Source organism: Temnothorax curvispinosus, unplaced genomic scaffold (genome assembly GCF_003070985.1).
Source record: "Temnothorax curvispinosus isolate PA1 unplaced genomic scaffold, ASM307098v1 QBEX01012567.1, whole genome shotgun sequence".
NCBI lineage: Eukaryota > Metazoa > Arthropoda > Insecta > Hymenoptera > Formicidae > Temnothorax > Temnothorax curvispinosus.
This window is the reverse complement of record NW_020222347.1, coordinates 445-18037: the sequence shown is the minus strand read 5'-3', so window position 1 is coordinate 18037 and position 17593 is coordinate 445. Positions and strand designations below refer to the sequence as shown.

The 17593-nt window shown below is 38.4% G+C and overlaps 1 protein-coding gene across 1 annotated transcript; it reads left to right on the top strand.

Moving 5' to 3' along the window:
- Positions 1 to 111: 111 nt before the first annotated feature.
- LOC112462595 (dedicator of cytokinesis protein 7-like) lies at positions 112 to 9080 on the top strand. Its single transcript, XM_025028466.1, is given in 11 exon segments — positions 112 to 294; positions 380 to 558; positions 642 to 783; positions 855 to 1058; positions 2146 to 2348; positions 7333 to 7767; positions 7858 to 8210; positions 8306 to 8508; positions 8582 to 8835; positions 8837 to 8896; positions 8976 to 9080. Coding segments are annotated over 11 exon segments (2226 nt in total). The 5' UTR covers positions 112 to 150; the 3' UTR covers positions 9025 to 9080.
- Positions 9081 to 17593: the final 8513 nt, after the last annotated feature.

Genomic DNA, 17593 nt, shown 5'->3' with positions numbered 1-17593 from the left:
TGCTGCATTAATGCATTTAAAAGGCCATTACAACAAATAAAAACAATTACCATACATTCAACTGAGAACATAACCACGACTAAGTATTATTTCGATATGGCATTTAACAGTTACAGAATCTTGTCGGATTAATTTGCTGGGACATTTATAATGTTTTCGGTCCAGCGTGCGTTTTCTCTCAAGTTAAGCAAACAGCATGTTGCCGATGTGAGGCGACAAATTGCCACTTCTACTTCCTATTATTGTGTATTCTTCCTATTCTTGTTGAGCAGTGTATCAGGATTTTTTTCCACGGTATGCAGTCTTCTTTGGAAAACTGGCATATAAAGAGATTGCCAATAATCTTGGAGTAAATTAATATTTAATTTCTTATACGCAGATGTCCCTGTACGAGGTATTAGAACCACTTGATTACGAGGAATTCTTGGGACAGCATCAGTCAGTGCTGGACCGTGATCCTTTAAAACCAATACTAGATTTTCCACCGAGAGACGTCGAATTGAGAGTCGTAAAGAGGAAGATTCGAACAGAGGAGCCAGTAGTATCGCACGAATCAATGTAAAAAAATAGTCGAAACGCTATTACAATACAGTTATTTAAAACTTGGCATCCATTCTTTATTTTGATCATTTGGCTTTCAGTGATACCGTGTCGCCTTATGTGAAAAGATGCATTGAGAGTTTTACTTCAGACTGGGTCATAATATATCGTAAATACAAAGGTAGAATCTCACCTATTGCCAGAGACAGATTGCTTCATGATACACCTAGACAAGATTTCGAGGTATCTAGTGCTGGAGATAAAATTAATGTATTTGTGATAAGCAGGAAGTAAAAGCGATTTATCTTAATTAGGTAGATCAAGAAGATGCAAATGGCTGTGTATCACCGAACGAGGAGGATGATTTGTCCAATTCCGGAGATACTCCGAGAGGATCTTGGGCAAGTCTGGATTTGCGGCATTCGCAACATGACCCTCTTCTGCCGAGTTTGTTAGATCGTGTTTGCCTCGAAACGATCGATCAGATGAACGAGCATAAAAGATTGGAGGATCGACAGGTATAGGATTATAAAACGGCAAGTTTGTCCGTTTTATTTTGATTAAATATTCTTAATATTTGTTATTTAATATTTTATTAAATATTGAATATTTATTAAATATTTGTTATTCAATATTTTATTAAATATTGAATATTTATTAAATATTTGTTATTAAATATTTTATTAAATATTGTTCCGGATTCGGCGTTGCTGATATATTCTATTCCGCGATATTTAGACAACGAGTCCGTAAGTCAACAACAGCGTGTAATCGATCACGCGTACACGCGTCTCCTACAATCGTATCACGCGCTGGTCATGCTCTCGCATACCTGCGCCGCTTCCGAATTCGAAGGTTTTGCGTGCTGTGCGACGATCCGGCGAATTTAGTTCCTGTATGACGGGCCTGCGATAAAGACCGATCGGTCATGGGATTGCTCGCGCCGTATATTGTGCCGCTGTTTTCCTGCGTTAATACTAGGATGTGCGGGTGTGATTATCCAAAGATTAACAATTAATTGGATACCGGCCTCCCGTGTTATTGGGAGCGAGCTGGTTTTGGCGTGGAACACGCTCTCCTTGCAGGCCCAAGAAGTGTTTTCAGCTGACGCAGCGAAAATCTGCGTCATCGCGCGCAGCGAGATCTTCGTTCGCGCGTTTCAAGATCTCCGTTCTATATTCGCGCTTTTCAAGATCTCTTTATTTGCGCTGATCAACGCTCCGTTCCGTCACGCGCCGCCCTCTTTCTCATTCGTTTACGCGCTTTGTTACGCTCGTGCGAGTCGAAATCCGCTGGTGCTCGAAACTATATTCCGTTAACGGGCCTTCGGTCCGTCGGATCGATCATCTTTCTGTCGGCGTTTATTTTGTATTCTGTGTATGTGACGTAAATATGGATATTGAGATTAACGATAATTCACTCGTGAGTAAATTGAGAGTGTCCCGTTTAACCGTCGAACCTTCTGAACCCCAGACTATCCTCATACATTCCGCAATTAAATATTTTATTAAATATTTAATAAAATATTGAATAATAAATGTTAAATATTAAATATTGTATTTATTGTTCTATATTTGACTAAATAATTAAATATTTGTTTTTTAGGAAGCCTTGTTTCCGCTTTACGCTCTTCCGACTTCTCCTGACGACGAGTGGCAAGAAATCAGTGTTGCCCCGGAACCTACAGAACCTTTTGTTCATACAATTCTCGTAAAATGTCTGCAATTAAAGTTAGAAGTGGAGCTAATATTTGCGAGTCTTACATTATCTACTACTCAATCTGAAATGCTTTTGGATCTAATGTATAGGTAAGATTTCTGAATCTTAGCAAACAATTTAACTTAAACACTTCGAGTGCCAAGCACATTTCGAGCGTGATCTCTGCGGGGCCCAAGAGTGAATTTTTGATAGTTTTGTTTTAAATATATATTCAATGTACTGCAAAAATAAGGTTTTATTCAATATATTTATAAGTAACGAGATTGTTTCTACTTGAGTGAATAAAATCGTCACCCATAGATGGGTGATAGGGCCCCTGCGAGAACTTATGCGTCACTCAGATCTGAGTGACGTGGTACTCAAAGTGTAGATATCTTTGTGTAGATATCTTAATAGTAACCGATGTAATCAATCGTCAAAGCCGGAATGAAGGAAACACTTATTGCAGCTTATAAATATAAGATAGCTTTATTATAGCTTTACATAGTTTCTTGTCGAACTTTCGAGAGAGAACAAAACGTAACGCTTACGAGGCGGAAGTGCCAGCTCAACCTGAAGCTATACAAGCACAAAGACGGAAAACGCAGGGTGTCGCTAGCGCGACCATGAACATACTAAATATATAAGAATTGCCTACTTAACACTTCCCCTCCATTCTTGATTATTAGTTAAAACTTGCTTAGACAAATAAACTTTACATTAGTACAAACAAACTAATAGTATCTTAAATTTAAAAAACTTCTTAATTTTTTAAACTTGGCTAATACTACACCTTTAGTTAAAATGTCAGCCTTTTGTTGTTCAGAAGGAACGTATGTTACATTAATAACGCCATCAGTGTACAAGTCTCTAATAAAGTTAAATTTTACATCTATATGTTTTAGTCTTTGGTGTTCCCACTTGTTTAACAAATGTATGCAGGATTGATTGTCTTCATAGACTGTAACTGGTTTGTCCATCCTCCAGCCAAGTTTTTGCAGGAAATTTCGCGCCCAAACTACTTCCGTGGATGCCATGGCAAGGGCCACGTATTCCGCCTCGGTGGACGACAGAGCAACCGTCGACTGCTTCTTTGTTACCCAACAGACTGGATTACCAAAGATCTCGATTAGGAAACCTGTTGTTGATTTCCTATCCACGGCTCCTGCCCAATCAGCATCTGCGTACGCTGTGATCAAAGAACCTTGATTTTTCTGAAAACTTAAACACATATTAATAGTGCCTTTTAAATAACGAAGGATACGTTTGAGTCCTTTCCAGTGCTCAGTGGTTGCATTCTCCTGAAACCGACTGTGATAGTTCACCGCAGCACTGATGTCTGGTCTTGTGTTCAGCATGACATACATAAGACAGCCAACTAATTCCCTGTACGGTCTTCTTTCGTCTTCGGTCTCATTCGTCTGGAACGTAGTGACACTTGATGATTTTGCTTCCATTGGCGTCTTTGCAGGTTTGCTGTCTTCCATCCCAAAACGTTTAAGTAGATTTGAAATGTATGTTGATTGACTGAGATTCATCCCATGCTCGTGTCTCTCTATTTTGATTCCGAGAAAATTCCTCAGTGATCCGAGATCCTTCATGGAAAAACGTTTCTCCAATAGGCGTTTAAGTTCGTTTATTCGGTTCCGATCGTTTCCAGCAATGATGATATCATCAACATACAGCAGTAGATAAATCCTTGATTCTCCGTCTACTTTGTAGAATAAACATGGATCGTATTTTGACTGAGTTAAGCCAATTTTCTTCATATATTCGTTAAACTCAGAATTCCACTCACGCGGTGATTGCTTGAGTCCATATAGTGTTTTATTAAGCTTGCATACTCGTGATGTCCCATCTTCACAGCCTTCCGGTTGCTTCATATATATGTCTTCGGTAAGTTTTCCATGAAGAAAGGCATTTTTGACATCTAGTTGATCCACATGAAGATCCTCATTAACGACAGTTGACAGTAGTATTCTTACTGTAGTTAGTCTCGCTACTGGTGCGTACGTCTCGTTGTAGTCAAAACTCTTCTTTTGTAGACAACCTTTCACCACAAGTCGTGCCTTATATCGCTGGATATTCCCATCTTCATCACGCTTGATCTTGAATATCCACTTGTTGTCGATTGCTTTCCTTCCACTGGGTAATTGTGTTAAACTCCAAGTCTGATTTTCTTGAATTGCCGTTAGTTCCTTGTGTACTGCTTTCAGCCATTCCTCTCTATCATCACGAGAGTTGATTTCAGCATAGCAATTCGGAATATCTTCAACATAGCTTTCGGCATGTAAGGCCAACACACAGTAATCCTGGAGATAATTAGGCTTCTTCGTTTTACGAGTGCTTCGACGAGGTACTGTATATTGCTCATCTGTAGTTTTAAATTTATCTGCAGTTTCTTCCTCTTCTTCCGTGTGAATGGATTCTGTTTCCGACAAGCTTCGCTCTTGATCCTCTTCGACAGCTGATGCGAACTCCTCTTCCTCTTGTTCAGATTTCAACGCTTCTTGAACGTTTGTTTCAACAAATGTTTGAGGGTGTTTGAATTTCGTTTCGTCGAAGATAACATCCCGACTGCAAATTATTCGTTGCTCCTCCGGACACCACAAGCGATAGCCATTATCTGTGTATCCTACCATGATGCACTTCTTCGAGCGGGGATCAAACTTTCTGGGATTCAATTCCTTCGAAATATGCATATACGCAATGCATCCAAAAACTTTCAATTTCCTTACATCAGGCTTCTTATCAAACCATAGTTCCGCTGGAACTACATCTTCCAACGCTACTGTGGGACTACGATTTATAATATAAATGGCACTTAAAACTGCTTCAGCCCAAAAACTCTTGCTTAGCTGCGAATGAAGTATCATACACCGTGCTTTATCGAGAATTGTTCTGTTCATTCGTTCGGCCACGCCATTTTGTTGAGGCGTGTACCGAATGGTGTACTCGATACGAATCCCTTTCTTCTGGAACGCCTGAATCATTTCTCTCGAAGTGTACTCCCGACCGTTGTCACAACGAAATCTGCTGATCTTTAAGTTAAAGTGCGCAGTAACCATGGCTTCATAGATTTGGAAATAGTGAAAAACCTCACTTTTCTTCTTAAGTAAATACACAACTGTAAAATGTGTATAATCATCGATAAATGTGAGTATATATCGATTTCCTTCACGTGACTCGGGTGTAATAGGTCCAACGAGATCGCTGTGGATGAGCTGCAATGGACGTTTTGTTCTTGGCCTCTCTTGATTATGAGGTAACTTAGTTTGCTTCCCCTCAACACAAGTATGACAAATTTTATCATTTGTTAGTTCCAAATTTCGTAGATCTATTCCGTCCACCATTCCAGCGACCTTTTTCAGATTATTGAATCCGATGTGTTCATAGCGTTCATGCCAAATTTTAGCATCTTCCTTCACGTGCGCGATAGTTGCAATTCCTGTCGGACTGTAGACTTTCAACTCGTAGACCTGATGACCCCGATGAGCTACTGCATAAACTTGATTATCTTTTAGTATCTTTCCTTCTCTGTTTTCAAAAACAACTTTAAAACCATTTGCTTCAAGTTTCGATACCGATAATAAATTAAATTCCAGTCCAGGTACGTAAAGAACATTTTTAATAGTGACTTCAACTTCTTTCCCGTTAACAATAGTTTTACCAGAAATTGTACCTACTTTATTTGCCGATAATGTTACACCTGCTTTTGCAATACGAATTTTGGTAGGTTGAGCCAATGACTTAACGTTCTGCAAATGCTTCTCATCTTTGGTCAAATGTTCTGACGCTCCTGAGTCCAAGATCCAGGTAGAACCGTTGTCATTCCTCTCGTTATTAATCACAGCTGAAAAACTGACTGCAGTTTTATCATCATCAGTTGCAAGGTTCGCCTGCTTTTCCTTTTTATTTTATCGACTTCCATCTGGCTGTTGCTTCGGCTTTTTACACTCCGATCGTCGATGACCGTATGCACCGCAGTTGTAGCACCTGTAATTGAATTGTTTGTTTCCAGTATCACGTATATTGTTTTTCCGATTATCGCTTGACGAAGTAAATGCTGTAGAGTGAACATCGCCTTTTGTTGGTTTACCGCCTCCTTTTCGTTTAGATTCTTCATCCAGTAGGCGATTTTTAACGAAACTCAATGACAGTGCTTCCTTCGACAGTGTTTCCAACGCCGTTACCACAACGTCGTATTCCGAAGGCATTGTTAACAACAGATGACACACTATGTCTGTTTCTTCCATATTCGTTCCTGTGGACTTAAGCTGTCGAACAAGCGATTCAAACTTTAGCAGATGCGACGACAAAGATTCAGTTGAAGATTTAAATTTCATTAATAATAATCTTTTCCGCAAAAGCAGTTGACTTGCTACGCCTCGACGTTCAAATACATTTTTTAATTCCGTCCAAATATCAAAGGCAGTTGACTTGTCTTTCGCGTACTCAAGATGCGAATCAGCTATTCTCTGAATAATTTGAGACTTACATTTTGTATCCTTCTTCTTCAAGTTTGTCATCCGCAATCTGTACGCCTCTGCTGTTTCTCCAACCGTTATCTCACCGTCTAAGATCTGAGATTCGATGTGTTCCTTCAAACCGATTTCATCCAGCAGTACTTCCATACGGAACTTCCAATTATTATAATTCGTGCCATCGAAGAGCGGCACACGATGTTTATTGTCTTCTTCCATCGTTATAACAAAGGTCGTTTCTCTACAAGCGAGTCCGTAGCGAGGTTAGCCGACTGGGCCCATAACCTGTAGATATCTTTGTGTAGATATCTTAATAGTAACCGATGTAATCAATTGTCAAAGCCGGAATGAAGGAAACACTTATTGCAGCTTATAAATATAAGATAGCTTTATTATAGCTTTACATAGTTTCTTGTCGAACTTTCGAGAGAGAACAAAACGTAACGCTTACGAGGCGGAAGTGCCAGCTCAACCTGAAGCTATACAAGCACAAAGACGGAAAACGCAGGGTGTCGCTAGCGCGACCATGAACATACTAAATATATAAGAATTGCCTACTTAACACAAAGTAAACATAACGAGCTAAGGGATGTATCTAAATTTTGTTTAGAATCGCCAAGGGTTATCAAGGATCGCCTGATCTTCGCCTGACTTGGCTCGCAAACATGGCGCAGCAGCACATGGAAAGGAAAAATCACACGGAAGCAGCAATGTGTTTGGTGCACAGTGCCGCTCTGGTAGTGGAATATCTTCATCTACTCGAACCTGGTGACGGCGTTCGGCCCGTAGGAGCCGTTGCTGTGAACGCCGTAACACCGAACGCTTTAGAGGAGAGCGCCGTCGGCGATGACGTACTAATCAGAAGGAAAGAAGGGCTTTGCTTAAACCCTGATTTTTCAGAAAGTGGATTGACGGGTTTTTTGGAGCACGCGCCTAGCTTTTTTCACGCAACTGGAATGTACGAAGCTATTTCTGACGTCTATAGGGCGTTGCTACCTATAGCAGAAGCTGCACATGACTACAATAAATTAACTAACATTCACGGGTAAGAAAATTTAAATTGTTTAGTATGATATGGAGGGCACATCTTTTTCAAATTTACTGCATAAGATATTATTTTGGAACTTTTTTTTAGTAAACTTCACGAGGCATATACGCGTGTAGAACAATTGGCCGGCAAGCGTGTCTTTGGGACGTACTTCAGAGTTGGTTTCTATGGCGCCAGATTCGGCGATCTCGCCGGCGAAAAGTTTGTTTACAAAGAGCCAATTTTAACAAAACTTTTGGAAATATTCTCGAGACTCGAGAACTTTTATGCCGAGAGATTCGGCGCGGAGAATATAGTTATAATAAAGGATTCGAATCCTGTGGATCCTAGCAAGCTGGAACCGGACAAAGCTTATGTACAGATCACTTACGTGGAGCCGTACTTCGAAGCACACGAGCTTAGACACAGACTTACAGTTTTTCATCGGAATTTCAACATGAGTGAGTATTGATTTAGACAAAATATTTTTTTGTGATAACAGTAATTAATTATACAGTAATTAACAATTTGTTTCGATAATGGCTTTTGTTTTTAGAACGATTTGTTTATGCGACATCTTTTACTCCTGGTGGCAAAGCTTACGGTGAATTATGTGAACGGTGTAAACGGAAGACTATATTGACGGTGACGACACATTTCCCATATCTGAAAACCAGAAATTGAGTTGTGGCTCGAAAACAGATAGTCCTGAGTCCCATCGAAGTGGCAATTGAAGACATACAGAAGAAGACTCTCGAGGTATTGATCGATTTCTCACATCTTAATATTTTTACAGTACACATGTAATACATTTTTATGTAATCTTAATTAGGTGGCTGCTGCAACCGCTCAAGAACCACCTGACGCAAAGATGCTGCAAATGGTCCTTCAAGGTTGCATTGGCACGACGGTTAATCAAGGACCCGCTGAAGTAGCGGTCGTGTTTCTTTCCGGTTTGCGCGAACAAAATGCGCAGCCGACCAGATTGCAGCACAAGCTTCGTTTGTGTTTGAAAGATTTCCAGAAAAAGTGTCTCGACGCTTTGCGGCACAATAAGAATCTGATTGGTCTCGATCAGCGGGATTATGGAGCTGGAGAGATATTATCAGAGATTGACCGAGAGATTGGCACCTCTCATTGCTTGGAGGTAAGAAGTTTTAATTAAAAAGATACATATCTTTTCAAGTTTATCACGTTAAAGAAATTTTTGTTATGCTGCTACGTAGTGGACCGTCCTTAATTAATCAGCAAGACTGTACTCCTCCGCGCTGGTAGGGAAATGAAACACTGCCATAAAAGCTTACCAAAGACTAATGTATCCAATTATTAATCGCGTGTATTGTCATATGGTTAATTCTATTTTTAATCACTATTGTGAAGAATATACGTACGTTGAATCCTTGTTTTATAACAGGATTGAAAAAAATTTCAAGTTATTTATAAAATAAATATATATTTAGTCAAAAGAATTATATGAGTTATATTGTTTATAATTTATATGAGTTTTATATACATGTTATGAGTTATTAGATAAATCGACCTTTATGGAAAAAGGAATAAAATAAGGATAGCATTATAAAAAATTGTCGGATTTACAAGTTTGTTAACACTAAACGATCAAACGTTTTTAGAACAAGGATTCAACGTAATTTATTTATATAATTGAAATTTTCATACTTATAAGCACTTAAGTATTACGATACGTTGTGACCATCACATTAAACGGATTTACATAGATATTGCGCCGGGCATTTATATTTAGAATTTGTATTTTATTTTCTCAGTTATTTTTGCTAAAATGTTTATATTACACTGCCTAATGGTAAATTGAATAGGCCTGTTATCATTTTTTGTTTATATAAGAAACAATTTTCAAATAATACATGTCTCCAATACAATTTCAATAGAACTTAACTTTTTTTTATTTTACACGTTAAATTATATTTTTAGTTGAAAATTACAATTACAGTAAATATTCTTAATAAAATTTTGCATTTGAACTAGAGTTTACAATATTGCCAAAATATTTTAACAATTGAAGGAAAAAATTTAAAAGAACATTTGAAATTGCGCGCTTCCACTTTTGAAAATAGTACCATTTTTATTGTCAAAGCTATTCAGAAAACAAAAGACAACCGACTACTAGCTCTACGTGATGATTGTTAAACATTGTAATGGAGATTACCATAACCTCTAGAGATTAACCATAAAAAAGGTTTTATTATTTATAATAAAAGGTTAAAAAAGGTTACGTGTTTTTATTATTTAGTTGTTTATTTAGTAACACATATAAGAAGGGAAGACTTAATTATAGATCTATACAAATTTCGCCTTCCTCCTGCCTTGATTTATTTCTTTCATACATAAATTATTATATAATTCTCTTTTATGTAACGTGAAGTGTCTATAATTTAATCCTTGACCGTAAGATATTTAATAATTTTTTTTCTAGAACTTCAATTCAAACACGGGTCGAAAACCAAAGGTGTCTCAAAAAGAGGTTATTGAGTTGATCGAAAAACATATTCATCGTCTTGCAACAAACGATTTTCCACCATATGGAGACACATTATGGAAAACAATGAGCCAAGACTTAGATGGAAGGTGGCTACCTCGTTCTGTTTATACACACGTGAGGTATGACAAACAAGGGGATTTGGCACAAGCTCGACGTAATCAAGGAATTTTTACATCTCCGGAAACGAAACCTTATCTGATTAAAGATGAAATAGATGAAATAGAATCTGATCATGAAGAATTGTGTACTTCAGAACCAGACGATGATTATGTTCCAGAGGACATACGAAATGAAAATCTACAGGAATGTGACTCTTTCGATCTCTTACTTACGAGTGAAGAATGGTCATTAATTAAGCCAGATGAGTCTAAAAGCAAAAACAGATTGAAGACGGAAACATGGGCATCAGTTATTACTAGAGCATTCTGGAAAAGGTACAATTTTAGTTGTGCATTCTGTGCAAAGTGGTCCTACCCCAGCAAACGAAAAAAGATTGAAAAGAATTAAAACAGGATTGCCAGGAATTCAATTAAGGACTTTCCGAATTCCATTCTGTCCAAAAAAGGGATTGAAATAGTTTCAATATCATGGAATTCCTTATTTTGGAAAAAATTTGTCTTTTTTGAATCCCATCCAATTCCGACACAAAAATATTATACCACTGAATGCCAGGTTAGGGATTGGAAAGTTTCGTGATGAATTCTATTGAATACCATTGATTCCGTTAACGAAATAAATACCACTTAATGCCAAACTAGGAATTAAAAATTTCCGTATTGAATTCCATTGAATTCCGTCTATTCTGACAATAAAATGAATACCATTGAATGCCAGGATAGGGATTGAAAAGTGTCCGTGTTGAACTCTGTGGTGGTACGCGCCACTAATAGTACACGCCCGCGCGGTATTTGCATTACCGGCAGTTTGCGTCGACGCCGCTAGGCGTCGCATCGCCGGGGCATCTTCTCGAGTTTAAAGTTTCGTCTCGACTGCTATGTAAAGGGACCCCCTACGGGGCCTGACAAATCTTACAAATCTCATTTTTGGGCTAATTGCCCGTCGGCAGTAGTGCGTGTAATGCCCTTACGGAGGAGGCGCGAGACGTTTTCTAAACCATCTAATGCCATGCAATTCCATAACCTTTACAGATTCCATAGGATTAGATGAAATTGAAAATTTCTTTTTTGGATTCCATGGGATTGGACCATCTCATTTCGAATCCCATCTAATTTCATCTAATTCCCCCAAAAAAGGGATTCAAAGGTATTAAAAATTTTAATATCTTTTAATCCTTTTGCGTTTGCTGGGCGTTCTCTTCTCTCACGTTGAGGCTACAATATACCGGGCGTTAAATATACCGGCTGTAGCGACCGTGATTGAGACGAACCTTGCATATTCCGCTCCAACCTGGAGCGAGCGGAATTTTCGCACCGTTCCTCGGAACGACGTGCCACCGACTTGCGCCTGCTATTGAGCAGGGGAGAGTCTGCCCCTCCCACCCGCCAAACTGGACAAGTTCGGTCTGTGGTGGTAGTAGCACAGGGCAACTCTGCCCGCTCTAGCAGAGGCCGCCGACGACCACGACCAAGGAGAAGAGCCAAGAGGCCTTCGCCACCACGACGACCAACCGCTGCCGGACCGGCACCTCCACCAGAGCTGTGGTGGCCATTAATAAGGGTGACGATCCCCGAGTCGCACAGGCGAATCACACGCCCACCAGGACTGACACTAGTGCCTGGCGATCCGAGGGCAGAAAGGCCTCTACCTCCAAATTCCTGGAGGTCTGTGGGCACCCAGACCGAGGAACGCAAGAAAAAGAAGAAAAGGAGCAGGGAGACGAAAACCGCACCGGCCCTGCCCTCCCTTGAAATCCCGGAGTTGCCCCTGGATCGAACTCCCCCGACTCCGGGAAAATCAGTAGACGCGAATAACAACCGCGAAACACTCATAGTGGCTAAGCGAGCAGCCAATCACCGGCTCTTGCTCTAGACCACCGTATTTTTTGAGAAGCCCGGCGCGGCGCCCCTGTGCGCCTGCACAATACAAATCTAAAGACAAAGCCCTATCCACAATTCACGCGCTGATGCACTAAGTTATCATGTATATATATTAAAGAAATAAAGCTCACTTTTACCAGAGCTTCGACTCGTTCGATTCACTCGCCTCAGACTTCCTCATTCCCGACCGCTTCGAAACAATGATTCATTGGTGAATGATTCATCCAGAATCAAACACCAATATCATCAAAATGTCTCATGCCGTAGCTAAAAACACTCGACTAAACGTTACTTAAAATCACGGTATAATAAAACTTGGTCATATTTATCGTGCTCGCCTGCATGTACAACGAATTTATTGCCCGCTAGTCAGCATCGCGTTCTTTATTTGTCTTGTTATAACCGTACTTAAATTTGGCGCGTTTTGTAATTCATTGTCTGGCCGCCGCTGTCGTTGCGATCTAGTAGCCCGACTAGCTTCAATAAGTGAGTCACCCCCCACCACCGGAGTTGCCAGACCTGTGTATACGACCGTGGTCTTGACAATGCTGGCTCCGCATATTTTAATTACAAAAATGTTCACAGCATTGTATTGTTGGGAATCTGTGATGCCAAATATATATTCACGTTAGTCGAAATAGGTGCCTATGGCCGTCGCAGTGATGGCGGAATTTTTAGAGATTCCATAATGGGCCAAAAATTCAATGAGAGACAAATAAATTTTCCGAAACCAGAACGGCTGACAGACGATCATGGAATGCCTTTGCCGTATCGTATTCTTGTCGGTGACGAAGCATTTCAACTAAGTGATTACTTACTTCGGCCGCATCCTGGCAGAGGAGGTCTTAGCCAAGATCAAAGTATTTTTAACTATCGTCTCAGCCGTGCTCGAAAAACTACTGAAAATGCCTTCGGAATATTGGTCAGTCAGTGAAAACTTCTTAAAAGACCCATCAATGCTACTGTTGTAACACAATCAACATGATTAAAGGCCATCATATGTCTCCATAATTGGCTTCGAAAGCGTGACGATACAAATGAATATATTTCACCAAATACGGGTGATCAATATGGTTCTAACGATTTAATTCCTGCATCTTGGAGACAAGAAGTAGGGGATTCGGCTCTCCAAGATGTTAGTATTTACGGTAACCATAACAGTAGCCGATCTGCCATAGCTATTAGGGAAGAATTTTCTAATTTTTTCAATGGAGAAGGAGCTGTATTCTGGCAATATAATCGTAACTAAAACCCTTTAATTTGAGCGATAATGGAATAGCTTAGTACATTTTAAGTAAGATTAATACTTTATTTTTAATACGCTCTCTGTTCGGTTATGTAAATATTCTGCTGTAAAGAAATTTGAAGCACCCGTTGCAGTTTCATTATAGGTAAAGGATTAAATAAAAATCACAACTGAATTTTGCACTTGTATTGCACGCTTTAATGTCATATTAATATATTAAACTATTACATTTTTATAAGTAATGTATAAACTATATTTTAAACAAAAATATAATGTTTTTATTGCATTTCTTCGATATTCGTTTTATTGCGTTTCCTTATTCATCACTCGAGTGTGAACTATTTGTACGATGTCCAAAAGTGTTTCCATCCGTCTCGCGTACGGTAGTCGACGCAATTGAAGTCCTGCTGCATGCAACATGGCGTCAACTTCATCCGATGGAGGGGGCGCTGGTAAAACGACATTTGACTCCTCTCTAGACAAGGCATCTGCGATTCTATTCATTGCGCTTGCAGATTTTTCATCTGTGACTGTGTTTCTGCGAGATCTTCTATTATGTGAGTCTGCTGAAGCTGTAACATAATCATCATTGCCATTATTATCACTATTGCTATTATTATTATTATTATTATTATTCATCTGTTTACTCTAAGGAAAAGAAAGAAATAGAAGGATACTGGTATTTGACCTTAAGAAAATTGATGAAACATTTTAAGGAGGTTCAAGTTTTCAGAAAATGTGTTTTTACGTTGGAAAGTTCTGTGATAGCTGGCTACATTTTTGTACGCTAATACAGCATCATAAAAAATATGTATATATAAAATTGCTAAGAAAATTTAGATTTTCAGGGGATTGAGATTTGTAAAAAACTTATTTTTCACGCAAACTTTATAAAAAAAGCGTGCAAATTAGAAACTTGCCATTGCTTTCTCATCAGTTCAAATCAATTTCGTTCTCGAAGCTTCCTCCAGGAGGAAACAAAAATTGAAAGATCCTCTTGCTCAGAGAGGTTTTTTATGATCGAAATAAAATAATGATGCAACGTGTAAGTTTCTAATTTGCACGATTTTTATATTAAAATATCTATGAATTTCCCATACTTGATATTATGGTGCTAATGTCATCTCTGTCGTCATCATTTGGTGTAGTTGTATGATCAGCTTCTTCTTGCAAATCCTGACTCACCATTGTGTGGGTTCTACCAAAAAAATTGTAATAATTTATTATCATTATTATTATAAAACCAACACTAATAAGATTTAAAAAAAGAAGTATTACGGTCGTAACAGACAAGAATCGCGCAGAAATTCCATCGTGTCGTAATATTTCCACTTCTCCTTGATGTCAGGTCTTGCGGAACCGCTGGCATGCTGCTCAGTTTGAACAAATTTTCGAAATGTGTCTCAAGCTTTTAAATTTTTTTTTTTGAGCTTTTGCTCTATTTAGTTTGCCTATAACGGTAAATTACAATCAAGACGAGGCTCAAATCACTTATGTAAAGACATATTATTCCTCACTATTCAGTTCTACGGAGACTTCATTCCAGAGACGCCGTACAGTCTCTCGATTTCTTTTCTCCAACGGTGATGAGATATCCCATAAAGGAGTCCGTTTCTGCACTTCCAGGATGAGAAGTTCCACTTCTACATCGGTCAATTTTTTGTTTCGGGCAGTTTTCGCGATGGGTACTCCAGTCGATTTTTTGGAGAGTCTGACCGGTTCAGCTGCAAAATGACGAATTACAAGGATTTGTCATTCTCAAAAAATTTTCAAAGTGTCTGGTTGTGCGGCAACCGCACGAATAACTATATATTAATGTCCAAATATAAAGTCCGTAAATATTGATTAAATTTAAGGGGATTTTGCCAAGACAGTAATCTCTGCAATGAGACGGGATAAGACAGACAGGCAGGGTAAGTGGAAACCACTCTCCCCTCGTACGATCCTGACTGAGACCGTTTTTACTCGCGCGATACATTGCACGGGGCAGAAAGTTAATTAGGCAGTTAGCCCGGTTAAATTAGAGCCCATTGATAATCGGAAACCGAGGTAATGAATCGGCTCGGCTTGTCTATCCCGCAAGCTTACATCTCGACTTACATCCCTCGTGCTTGAACGGCAGATCTCTCATTTGGGCATTGTATGTTCATGTATCTATTCTAATCCATAAATATTATCGTCATTTGATTTTAGAAACCGTATGTGTCAGACTGTGTCAACATGATAAACTACGAAGTTCTTAATAAGTTCTTAATCACAGTTCACTTTGTGCATCATAAAATATAAAAATATAAATTTTGACAATTCATTATTAAATAATAAAATGTTAGTACGAAAATATACCTTTATGTAGTATTCAGGAATTTTAATGTTTTACATTTTAAACTTTGCATTGGTAATAAGTTTTGAATAACTTATACATTAAATATTAATGTGTAATAAAATGTTAAAATTTCTTATTACTGTACAAAATCACATTAATTTTACTGCAGTATTTTTTTCAAATATTAAAAATGTGAATTCTGGAAATTTATCCACAAAATATTAATTTGCAATAAAACATTAAAATTTCTAATTATTGTATAAAATTACGTTAACTTATTGACATTTATCATTTTCTACTCAACCATACTGTTGAATTAATGTTTAGCATTTATATTCTTATTTTTTATTTGCGAAATTTTTTTTTTAATATAATTTTATCGTAATCATCGGCAAACGTCCAATTACTTTCGTAAGACTTAATTTGATAGTAAAAGCAACATGGGAGAAAACAAAATACAGTAATATTATTATTTCAATCTTGGATTGACAGAATAAATTCGCGGCAAAACCGAAAAAAATTGTTTAATCAAGTCCCCGCATTGTTTGCGGGGATAACTGGATGTGCTAAAAACGCCGGCAAATACGTAAAAATATGTGGACAATAAAAAGAACGGAGGGACGATATATCTTTTCTTGCCTGCCAGGACATTAATATATTTATGTTCGTAAATATTGACTAAATTAAAAAGGATTTTGCCGAACAAAAAACGGACGTTTATTCACATGCGTTGCCGGATAAGCGGACACAGCCAAAAGTTTTAGCAAAATTATATTCTAAAATTCGTGACATGTTGTTTACTTACGGATATTCGGACTTAAATTCTCCTGATTATCCATAACGATTGCCTCTTTGTTGCCTGGCATCATACTCTGCCTGACGATACTTTTTCCATCATCTGTAAAATTAATTTTTGTTGTTCATTTGCCTAATTAACTTTAAAATAAAAACAATTATACATCACATACCTAGCATGAAGTAAAAGTTGTGATTCTGGTCAATGTAAAGCCTGGTGTAACCCTCTAGACAGGGATGACCTGGAATCTTCTCGCAAATTTCTTCGCACAAACCACAAGTATACACAACACGAATTTGCTAAATATACGTAAAAAAAATGTCATTAATTATTCTATTTTTTCTGTAAAAAAAAAAACATATTTGGAGGTTAGATTAATACCATTATAATTTTTATATTTACCTCTTGGGAATCCATCTTGCTCTTTATTATAATAGATATTTAAAATAATACTGAAATCAATGTGACTGCGTAACAAACAGGCCTTTTATTACGTTTACGCGAGCGTTACTTCTTTAGTAATACGATAATTCCTTCACGCGTAAACAGGATTTTTCTTCGCGTAAACGGGATTTTGTAGTAACTTACAATAATTTCTTCCGCGTAAACGAGTGATTTATCGCAAGTTACTACAGAAATAATGCTCGCGTAAACGTAGTATTTGTTTAAAAATTCAGAGGGACGCGAAATATAACCTAACCACTGGATTGAAGGCACGCCAATCTCGCTATATAACCCAAAGGCAGGGTTGAAGGCGCTTTGCTCCTTCCCAAAGGAGCAGAAACCAAAAAAAAAATGAAGGCACGCCACCTACTAGTCCTCAGCCGCAGACGCCACGAAAAAACCCCTTTGAGCGTCGAGCGTCAAAGCTAAACACAGTTTAGCTTTTTCACTCGACGCGGAAATTAAAAAATCTATCACGTGACCAGATTTGACGCTCGAATCCAGCGTCGAGCGTCATCGT